The 11,577-nt window shown below is 39.2% G+C and overlaps 2 protein-coding genes across 2 annotated transcripts in view; both read right to left on the reverse strand.

Annotated features, from left to right (window-relative positions):
- LTN1 (listerin E3 ubiquitin protein ligase 1) overlaps positions 1 to 8,165 on the reverse strand; it is a 31,199-nt gene extending 23,034 nt beyond the window's left edge. The window contains exons 1-8 of the mRNA XM_082491701.1: positions 8,089 to 8,165; positions 6,360 to 6,563; positions 5,932 to 6,030; positions 4,059 to 4,289; positions 3,245 to 3,297; positions 2,619 to 2,799; positions 1,803 to 1,976; positions 536 to 726 (exon numbers count right to left, since the gene is read on the reverse strand). Of these exons, the coding sequence (XP_082347827.1) occupies positions 536 to 726; positions 1,803 to 1,976; positions 2,619 to 2,799; positions 3,245 to 3,297; positions 4,059 to 4,289; positions 5,932 to 6,030; positions 6,360 to 6,563; positions 8,089 to 8,130 (1,175 nt within the window). The 5' untranslated portion in view covers positions 8,131 to 8,165. The remainder of the gene's footprint in view (positions 1 to 535; positions 727 to 1,802; positions 1,977 to 2,618; positions 2,800 to 3,244; positions 3,298 to 4,058; positions 4,290 to 5,931; positions 6,031 to 6,359; positions 6,564 to 8,088) is intronic.
- Positions 8,166 to 8,513: 348 nt separating this feature from the next.
- RWDD2B (RWD domain containing 2B) lies at positions 8,514 to 11,507 on the reverse strand. The gene is made up of 4 exons (XM_082482663.1): positions 11,209 to 11,507; positions 11,048 to 11,115; positions 9,962 to 10,327; positions 8,514 to 9,260 (listed from the first exon to the last, which is right to left on the reverse strand). Exons 1-4 carry the CDS (start codon positions 11,413 to 11,415, stop codon positions 9,023 to 9,025), a joined length of 879 nt encoding a protein of 292 aa, XP_082338789.1. The 5' UTR covers positions 11,416 to 11,507; the 3' UTR covers positions 8,514 to 9,022.
- Positions 11,508 to 11,577: the final 70 nt, after the last annotated feature.

The raw sequence follows: 11,577 nt of genomic DNA on the forward strand, positions 1-11,577 counted from the left end.
AAGTTTGGTTTGATGTATTTTAAAGGCAAAAAATTATAGTTTCGACCCTTTAAAAATCAGTATCATAAGAATTAACCTGCATATAGGAAATTTCACAATCACAATGCTAATCCCCAAAAACCTCTGTAATAATTACACACTGGTGAGAAGAATCTGATATCTTCAAAGCCATTCTTAATTTTAAACTATTTTCCCATTATAAAACTTATCATGGAATAAACACGAAGCTTTGACAAGGAAAGATAAGAATGCTTTAGGTAAGGAAGATGTTATAAAAATCAAAAAGAAGGTTTAAGAAGACAGGGACAGCCACAAAGGACTGACTCTAGTTTTGGAGATTTAAAAGTATTTCAAAAATATGGTTTTCAAATCTCATAGTGAAAATTGTCTTTTCTCAAATAAACAATTAATGCATGTTTAATATCCTCAAGCCAAATGATACATTACTTATCTTCAAATGCTTAAAGAAGATTAGTTCTCCTATTCCCAAATGTAACAGAGACTGACTTCAAATAAATAAATTTTTGGTTCATACCCTTGAATTATAGAGCTGAAAAAAGTTCTGAAATATTCCAGCTTTGGTTCTGCAATGCCAGGAGGTACCTTGCTAATGAATGGCAAGAGATTTGGGTATATAATGGTAGCTAGTCCTCGTCCACCTTCTCGAAGCACTGTCCATAGCTTTGGTAGAACTCCCTTTCTGGCATTTACATGACTCCAACAGTCCTACAGAAAGAAATATACTTAATGTAAATTAAATGAGAACATGTTGCCTAGAAAGAACTCCCAAGCTAGACATTTAATCTACCTCCATATGTTGTAGTTGAAGTAAGCTACTGTAAAATTTAAATTAACTTGCTAGTATTTTTAAAAATCACTTCCTCCCTATTTCAGCTTGTGAATTTAAGAAGCCAATGTGATAAAACTGTTTCTGTATTGTTTAAAATCAATGGACCTTCCTTGTTAGCAAACTGCACTTAAAGGCTTCTCTTTAATAATGCTTTAAGGTTGCTTCATAAAAATCATTATTGTAACTCATCATGTATTTAATTCTGAGTTCTTTTTATCAAGAATAAGCAATGATTTCAAAATCCCATCTTTAGAAGCGTCACTAACTTCAAAACTCCCCCCCCCCCCCAATCTTCTGATTGTTACAAAATACCTTGGCACTTTCCCCCCAAATCCCAAATTTTTTTGTCACCTAATCTGATTTATCATAGTTCCAGATACCTATATTTATAGCAAACTAAACAAAGATTTTTCTTCCCCTATAAGTTTTTACAGTTTATACCAGCAGTTACAAAAGACATCTGCAGCATTAAAGCCTCAAAGCATCCCAGTCTATGGCAACTGCACTCATCCTGCTAATAAATTTAAAGCTGGTATTTTCACTTAAAATTAAAAAGAAAAAAAAAAGTTATAGAACCAAGCATTACATTAGAAGGGGAAACAAACAAACCAAAAATGCACTGCAAGTCACTTTTGTAACTGTCTTTAACCAAGAAAAAGGTTTTAAGTATTATTTTATTTATTAGTAACTGTTTTTAATCAAAGGGAATCAAGGTAATTTAATTAAACTTATAAAACAACTCTGATTTTCAAACAAGCTGGATACAATATATTTGAAAGTTACACTATAACCCTAAGAAGGAAGAAGGAGCATGTAGTATTGATAATTTCATGTCATTAATCATAAAGAAAACCCAGTCAAGCTGTTTTTCCTAATTCTACACAGAAACAAAGGCACTTGGTGAAAAGTTAAATTTGAGTAAAATATCTGCCCCTTAGGTTTCCTACGTTACCTCAACAGTGGTGATAGCATAAAGTACAGCTTCCCAAAGAGCAGGACACACCACTGCATCACTGTCATCAATGCTGAGAAGAACAGCAGGACAAATTCTTGGTGCTTCAGTTTTCACCAGCTCAGGCAAATACTGGCAAAAAGCAGAAGCCAGCTCAAAGAAAGCTGAGCGAACCTGACATAGGTCACAGAAAAACAAAATTTTAATCAAATGACAACACTTTGTCTCTACACACCATTTATAACATTCTTTTTAAAGTCATCGTAACTTACAACATACGGTCCCTGTATTTTATCACATCAGCAAAGAAAAATAAATTCTTTGATAAGCTTGTTTAATATTTTAATTTGGTTAGTGATAAAATGCTTATAGAAGAAATTTAATATACTTCTCCAAAAGGCACATTCTCCTAAAAGCACCTTAAAACTTTTAAACAAAATACTACCAGAATCAATTCATCATTATTCACTATTGATCTTAGCAGACCAAAGAGCAATAAAATGGTTTAAAAAAATGAAAATCCAAAAGAACACATGCAGTAAGCTGACACAGTTTGTATCTTTTACATGAATTTGAAATGACAGCAGATTGCCGCATAGTAGATGATGGTGACATGGAAATAACAAATTAGCCTATTGGGCAAATTTTAGACCAATATTGTCTATATAAGGCCTAGAAATTTGAAGGCTGTTTCACATAATTCAGCAAAGTACAAAGTTCATTCTTGTACAATACAAGCAATTAATACTTGCTTAGGTTCAGTGTATAATCTTTAACTAAAAACAATGAGAATAAAGGAGAAATAAAAAAAGTCACCTGTGGTACGCTGTGTTTGCTGTATTTCCAAAATTTGTTTTGGGACAGAAGTGACATTAACTTTTCCTCCAATGAATGCATCTCTTTCTTTGGCAGCATGCTAAGCAACTTTTTTAAAGCTAACAAGGAACAGGTCAGAATCCGGAAAAATTTGGCTTCCCTTTCTTCCTCTGGTACAGTTCTCAGAAAACAAAACAAAACAAAAAAAATTAAAGTGAACCATAAATAAATCAGTAGGCTCCTCAAGTTCTTCTCAACTGTCTAAACTAAGTTGTCTTCAGTTTTCTGTGTTCTTTTGATTCCAGATGCCAGCAATGTAAATACGTAAACTTTCCATAGGTTCTAATGTTACCATATTACATTATTGTTAGAAAAAGAGAGAGTTTCAAGCCATCTCATCTTCCAGCTCTTCAAAAACTCTACTCCTAAAAGAGCTGAAACAAGAATTAGGCAACTGGTAATACTTTCAAAAGCATTTATACTTCGGTCCCAAAGAAAGTTGCTGGGATCTGGACTCAAATAACTATTCTGTCTCTTGAAACAAAACTCAATCCACTACCTCCAGGGACAGAGAACGCAATACAGACCAAGATTTATACCATATACATTAAAGCAAGCTAACATACTGGGGGTCACTGAGCGTATCAGGTGTTTCTTTCAGAAGGTGATCTTGAAGTACCTAGAGGGAAAAAAAAAAAAGAGACTAATATTTATGTGAACAATATAGTCTATACATTATTCAGAAACAGTTCTACAATAAAACTTCACCACCTCTGAGTCAAGTCTTTTAAAGGCATTTTAGACGTGCTATTGAACAAGAACATAATTTAAGTGACTCCTGCTGAACATAGCAGCTGTGATACTGTTTGAATCAAGACTTCAGAATACTTTGTAAGTTGCAGTCCTATGACAACAGGCTTCTGATAAAAAGAAGCCAAACTGAGACAAAAAAAAGTGGTTAAGTTTGCAGAGGATGGGCCAGCAATGCAACCTTTCACCTTCTTAAATTCAGTCAATTCAGTTTCATATATGACTGGCAGAAGAGCATTAACTGTGGTCAGAACTAAATTTGTAGAGGTTCTCTGAAACACTGCTCTGCATTCTTTAATCCTCTACCACTGCAGCAAAACTACTCCAGCATCATTATTCCATCTGTCAGCAACATCATGTGATTACTGAGCATCATTATATGAAAATGCATATAAGAAAATTCACTTCATATTCATTGCTCTGGTTCCAGTTATTCTAACTGTAAGTCAGAAAAAGAGAGGAGGTATCACTGTCTCAGTCTACTCTTCACATTAGCAGGAGAAAAGCTTCATGTGAAAAAAAAATTTAACCATAAAGAATAGATGGGGGCAGGACGAGTTTTAAATTTTTAATAAAAGTTGACATACACTCAACACAAAGCCTTAAAGAAATACTTAAGTATAAACTTACAGTAAGAATTTCATCTTTACAGAATGCTAAAGCTTCAGGTTGTTTGCTTGAAGGAAAAGCTGTTTCAAAAGCTGCTTTTGCAGCAGAAGCAGCAGGGGAGTAAGTGTCACATTGAGCAATCAGCCAGTATCCCATGATACTTTTTAAGTAAGGAGCTAAGTGTTTCTTTACTTTAAGAATCAGTTGCTCAAAAGATTGCTGAGTTGCTTCTCGAACACGGCGGTCATGATCCTGTTAAAGAAAAAAAAACAAGGAAACATAGGAGAAAGGCTCATTGTTTTAAGAAATACAGGTACTTCAGATGACGGGTACTTCAAAGCAGAAGTGATGACAGGAAAAAAAGCTGTCTCTCAGTTCAGTCATTTTCACAAGAATTGGGCTATGCAGATTTGAAAATATGCAACAACAACAAAAAAATCTTGATATCCCTGGATAAGGGGAGAGTCTTAGCAGCATCATATTCCCGGTATGTTGTACATTCAAAATCATAACCTTTTCCTGATATCCCTAACTACGGTTTCTATTTCCATTTCATACAAACACTTAACAGAAAGACAGGAGCCAAGAGAAACAGGAAGCCTTGAAGACACTTTTTGGATTAAAATGACTATAAGCCTACACAAACTGTGCATCATTATCCATTATTTGGTCATGAATTTACAACATCATGACTTTCTACGCTCTTGGCTCCTGAAATACTAGGAATTGCTCTAACAGAACACAATAGTCATTCTTTTTGTCCCGTACCATATTTCCAACAGTAGCAAGTCCAGATAGTTTGGATATGTATTAAATCAGAAAATTATGGTTTATCTGGCTATGCGTGGTCTTTTCATGTTTCAAGGGCAGGGGAGCTGGGGATTTTTTGGTTTGGGTTTTTTTTTTTTTTTGGGGGGGGGGGGAGGGTTCAGTTTTGGGGTTTTTTTTTTAGTCTGGTCAGATATTAGTCCTCAATCAAAAAGATTTATAATTATGTTAATTGAACAGTATATTACCTTTAGCCATTCTGGAATCTACATAAAAGAACTTTAAATATCTTGTCATCTTTTTAACATAAACATAACACCTATCTCCATCCAGCAAGTACAGCCCAGGCATCAACAGTTTAAGATTCCACCCACTGCCAATACTGAAAAGTCTCCCAAATAAAGAACGCTACTTTCCTTCAACTTCCTATTTTTCAAGTCAGCAATTCCAACTGTCGTGGTTTAACCCCAGCCAGCAACTAAGCACCACACAGCTGCTCGTTCACTCCCCCCTGGTGGGATGGGGAAGAGAATCAGAAGAGTAAAAGTGAGAAGACTCGTGGGTTGAGATAAAGACAGTTTAATAGGTAAAACAAATGCTGTGCACACAAGCAAAGCAAAACAAGGAATTCATTCACTGCTTCCCATGGGCAGGCAGGTGTTCAGCCATCTCCAGGAAAGCAGGTTTCCATCACACATAACAGTTACTTGGGAAGACAAACGCTGTAACTCCGAACGTCCTCCCCTTCCTTCTTCCCCCAGCTTTATGTTGCTGAGCATGAAATTACATGGTATGGAATATCCCTTTGGTCACTGGGGTCAGCTGTCCCAGCTGTGTCCCCTCCAAATTTCTTGTGCACCCCCAGCCTGCTCACTGGCAGGGCAGAGTAAGGAGCAAAAAAGGTCTTGACTCTGTGTGAGCACTGCTCAGCAGTAACTAAACCATCCCTGTCTTATCACCACTGTTTCTAACACAAATCCAAAACATAGCCCCACACTAGCAACTATGAAGAAAATTAACACTATCCCAGCCAAAAGCAAAGTTAAAGATATCAATAAAGACTGCCTTAGAGGTTTTCACAGGAAGCATCCAGAGAAGTTTTTAATTTAGATACTTTAATACTTACTAGTGAGATTTTACAATAAATTCTTGGCCAGTAAGGAAGAACACCTTTAACAACTTCTGCTTCTCTTTCCTTGCACATTGTCCCAAACTCTTGCATAGCCTAAAATCAACATATCAAGAGCATGATTAAAAAAGTCACATAGACATGTTCTGTAATTTACCAGCTTCTACCAGACATTTCAAATCTCCTTTTCAAAAATCAGTTCATTTCTTGGAACTGAGCATTTATAGAGTTTATTTTATGAATGCTCTATCAGCATTGCGCGATGGACCTTTTTCTAAGTCCTCTAAGATTATAGTTTCAGCAAACTCACCGATATGAAATTAGTATTAGCTACCTTGATATATTCCTCTCCCATCCTTAAGAAAAAATGTATTTTTTTCCGATGAAAAAAAAAAAAAGTTAGGGGGGACAAAGGATACACCTACTTTTAATTTTGTTGTGATATCCCGTTTTGAAAGTTTTCGCAACACCATTCGAAAATCAGCATCCACAAGGCTGTCTATTTCCTCTGCTCCTTGAATGGCAGGAACATATCCTAGATCACTCTGAGATGTTCCAAAGCCAATAAACCCAGGCACTGTTCCACGTTCTTTGGCAAGGAGCTCTGCAGCTCGGCCACTGCTAGAAGGCTGACAAAAAACAGGGACAGAAGTCAGTTATCTATTACAATAATTTTATTTTATTTTATTTTGCACTCATCATGTATTTGGAATAATGATCCTATTTATATTGCATAAATTAACCTTCTATTTAAAACAAAGTCTCTCTCAAAAAAAGGCCACCTATGCTTTAAACATAAAAGTTTGACCTACAAAATTATTCTTCTTTTTAGAATCAGCATTCCCTTCTCTCACAGTGATTTTAATCCGCGAATACTTATGGAAAATTATATTGTTTATATACACATACAAAAAAAACAGAAAAGTCCTTCTTTAAGTGAATGATTTATTAAGAAACCATGTACCTTCCTTCACTACTTCTGTGCTTACTAGTTCTTCTCATGTCATTGCGTATGGACCAATATGGTTCCCAAGGCATGTTCTTCACATCATTGGGAAAAGTAAGAACACTCATGAAACAAAGGATGCCACCAGCAACAAAGGGGCCAAGAAGGATTTAGAGGAATGGAGCAAAAGGGTACATATGTAACACAGTATAATACTATCCCGTTAGTATTGCAGTGAGTGTTTTGGAGTTCAGCATCTCTTCTAGTTTGCCCCAGTTAAGTCAACACATTGCTCATTGCATCAGTAGCTCATGTTTATGTCAACTACACACTTGAACAGACTGCCTCAAAACCGACTGATGCTTTAATGTTCTCCATGACACCTTATGGTCCAAATACTTGTTATTCCTAATGACAGCTGCAGTTCTGAGAGTTGGTTTGATTTTTTTCAAAGTAACAACAATTTGCTGAAGTTCATCATATTTTTCTGATTTTTCTCGAGGTACACAAACCACATTTTACCTGACTACTATACCCACAGATTAAGTATTTTTTTTTCTGCGTGTGAAATCTCAACTATACGGACTTGCTTCTTTGTGTTCCCTAGTCTTCTCTAAACACATGAGAGGGAGAAGATTTGCAGGAGTTACACAACCTGAACACAACGCTTCACCCGCAGTTCTCCCATCCCAAGCGGGTGCCCCAAACGACGTCACGCACCGCTTCAGGCACACCGGGACAGGCTCACTCTTAAGACTCTCCACAGAAAAATACACTAAACGTTCCCACCGGTACCTTGCTGCACTTAACACCCGTGGGGATTTTGCAGTCACACTGTCCTACCCTTGCCCCTCTCCGGAAAGCCCGTACAGACGCGGCGGGCAGCCGCAATCACACTCCCCCCAAGCACAGGCCCAGGCCAAGAGCCTCCCCCTGAAGCCCGGCGGCGGCCCCGGCCCCGGCCCCGGCTACTCCAACCGGGCCCCAACGCAGGGCCGTTCCCCCTGGGGATGGGCTTCGGCGGCCGGCCTGCCTCCCTCCCCCCCCCCTTTCCCAAGGCACCGGGAGGGGAGGGTCGGCCTTAACCCTCCCGCCGGCGCCGGAAGCCCCAGCCCCGAGGCCCGGGCCCCGCCGCCCCCACTGAGGCGGTACCCGGGGCCCACGGGCGCGGCGCCCCGCCCCCTCCCCCCCCCGCGGGGCGCGCTCACCCGCAGGTTGCCCTTGGTTCGCTGTTTGTTCTTGCCCCCCATGGCGGCGGCGGCGGCGGCGCTGGGCACCGGCCGGGAGGGCAGGAGGGGAGGAGAGAAGGAGGGAGTGAGGAAGCGCGCGGGCGGGGCGGGGGAAGCGCGGCGCTTCCGGAGGGCGGAGCCAGGCGCGCGGCGCCCACGCCGCGCCCCGGGCGCGATGCAGAATCCGCAAGCGCAGAAACAAACGGGCCCCCGTTGATACAATTTAAAACCCGACTCAGACCCACGTGCAGAGTAAAGCACGTTAAATCGGTGGCCTGCAAACGCGTGAAGTCAGCCGGGTAAGGATCGCTCCCCCGGTTTGGCGTGCGCTGTCAGGCAGCCCAGGCCTTGGTAAGCTTCTGCTCTTACGCCAGTAAACAGACCGCAGCCCTCAGCTACAGGTGTAGTGGAGGAGTCAACTTGCTCCCTCCTTTTTATTTTTTTTTTTTTAAATAAAACGTTAGTCTCCCGGCTTAATATACTTTCAGGTAGAAAGTAGAAGAAAAGATTGTTACAAAAAGGTCTTCATGTAGTGCATGTAAACAGCAACAAATAACGTAAGCACCAGGTTTCCTCTCCTGAGATCCACACTTAATTTTTGTCTCTTCTTATTCATACATTTGTTCACTATAAATCCATCTATTCATTAATCAATAATTCTGTAACTGCCCAGCAGATTACCAAATGCTAAATGCCCTTAAAACCAGGAAGTGTAATGGAGCATTCATTCAGTCATTTTCATTAGTCAGAATTTCACTGGATACTTGTTTTCAAATTGAAAACTGGATTCATCATATAAGCCGTGAATTATTAATCCCCTCTCTGATCAACTGTTGCAGAACAGCTAAGGAATCTGTTACAAGGATCAGCTTACAAACGTAGGCACTTGGACCTGTGATGATCTTCAACCCTTTCAATGCCCTTCAACCCCAAAGTACATTTGAAAAATGTCAGCGCATCCTTTTTCTTCTAAAAAGCGATATAGCTGCCCCAAATCCATATGATTTCCTCTGGCACCATGAGCATCAAAACATTTTTCTTCCAAAGTGGAGAACTTTCTTTGTTTCTGAATCTCGCCATGCCCACCACCTTCCAAAGAAACATCTTCTCGGTGCCGAATGAGAATTCTTTTCCACGTTAATTTTCTTACTCTGAAAGCAATTGGAGAAATATGAATCTATAAAATAAAGACTGTTTTTGAAAATACTATGAAATAGCTATTATCATAGAAGTCAATAAATTCCATTTGTACATATATGTTGACAGCGATAAAGGTTCCCTAGCTGGTCATAGAAATACTACTCACAGGCAAACACTCCCATAAGCAGGAGCTGGTTTCTTTCTACCTCCCCAGGATTCAAAAACCTTAATGTTATCCCTCACAAAATAATTGATGAAGGTGTGGTTTCGATTTCAGTGCTCGCTTCAGCCTTGTGTGTCCTAAGAATTCTCATACTCTCTTAGCTGTTATAATCAAACGGCAATGTTCATTTAGTCTGCACCACCCAGAAGTATAAATGATGGGAACAGAATAAAACACGAATGTCAGGTGATATAACAGCATACGTATCTAACACGACTGAGGTACTGCAGTCCATCGCTATATAACTGAAATACAGAGCAAGGTAAAACTGAAATAAATGTGCACCGTGCGTTACTAGTAGCTTTGATCGCTGTAACCAACAGTACAGTGGATATTCAGAGTTGTAACTACATTATGATAAACACAAATACTTTGCAGACTTGTATAGGTTGGAAGGTGGTTGTATTTCCCACCTTCTGGCCACATACACAACATGAAACATGTAATAGTCTAACTACTAACAGCATTTGAGTATAAAGAAAAGCTAACCTTGACCAGAACTCTTCACAACTACTTTGTAGACCTTCTACACAAACAACACCTGGTTTCCCCGGCATGCAAAACCCTGACAGAGAGAGCTCCTTGGCCCAGTCAATAATATTCTTTCTTTTTTGCTTGTTGTAAATGTGATGACTATAGATCCACAATCGAGTGAACGTGGTGTCTTCTGACTGCACGGCATGTGATGTTGTCACTGAGGAAGACGAAAGCTCTTTGTCAATGTAAGCAGCTGCATGGTCTTTAACCCATTCCCTTGCACTCAACATACAGGGCTCACCGCTGCAGTTCTGCATCAAATATGTTTTTAGGTCAGAGTTCAGGTGAATCTGCTGAGAGCGGCTTAATAATGATGACCTAAATAAAAATTAAAATATAAATATAAATGCAGTTGCAATATGCTTACAATTTAGCATGTTTTTCAAAGTTTTACTTCAAGCTGCCAAAAAACCAGGCCATATTTAGATAGTATGCACTTGCTATTGATACTTAAGTCATATTAGCTATGAAAACATCTTAATCGGTATTTAATTGATGTGCTAACTCTTGAGTTCACATATAGTACTATAGTAGATCTGTAAATCAAAATCAAGAAAAAGATACTTGAAAAGTAAGTACGGTGGCTGAACTAATTTCCTGTAACATGCAAGGCTGTTTCTTTAAACAGAAATGTTCCAACGAAAAAATACAAGAAGCCTGGGAGTAACAGCACTTTGGCAAGGGAAGAATAAGACCATTGACTAACTTTTCACTCCTTTAGCTAAGTGTCAAGCCTTGTCAAAATGGACAACAGCCTCCTTGAGCATCAGACTTTTGAAGAGTATTGTGCATGTAACCCCTCTGTACAGAAGATGGCACTCCTCCACGCTTCTCCCATTTCCCTCAATTATTTGCTGAGGACACTTTGGAGACTTCATCATAACTGTGGAGATTTGTTTTTCTTCAACATTGATGTCCATCTGCCTTAATTTGACAGTAAGCTATCAAAAAAGGACTGCTTTTCCCTCTTATAACTGTATTTATGTAGTGTACCAGAGCTTCTAAATGTTTTTATTAGCTGTACTTTTAATGCCATACCTCACAGTAATTTCTGGTAGAACAGCTGGATATTTAAATGGTAAGGCACAAGCCATAGAGAATTCCACCTAAAAACAAATCAGTAAGTGTTTAGTTCAAGAAAGCCCTAAAATAATAGAAAATAAAAACAAAAATTAAAAAAAAAAAAGCGTTTACGATACCATAGAGGCATTAGAGACCTCTGGCTTTACATTCAGTATAAACTGAACTTTGGAAGATGGCATCTCCGCAGACTCATTTTCAACATAGTGCTTTAATTCTGCTAGAGCCACCTGGTCTGTCACAATGAACTCTTCCTCATAAGGAAACATGCTGGAGAGCAAATCTAATTCCGAAATTTGTATCTCGGCTTCTTCTCGGTGAGTCATTTCTGTTGTTTCCTAAAGGAAGAAGAAACTGGGGAAGAAAAACAGGGTTCGAATGCGGGGCAAAGTTCATTAACTACCCCCACACAGACCTTATCAATCATTATAACCAAGCCCCATCAACACCAGCTCCTGTGCGCTGGGCAGTTAGCAGCCTGAAGACAC

This window comes from Vanellus vanellus (assembly GCF_965231255.1).
Source record: "Vanellus vanellus genome assembly, chromosome: 1".
Lineage (NCBI taxonomy): Eukaryota > Metazoa > Chordata > Aves > Charadriiformes > Charadriidae > Vanellus > Vanellus vanellus.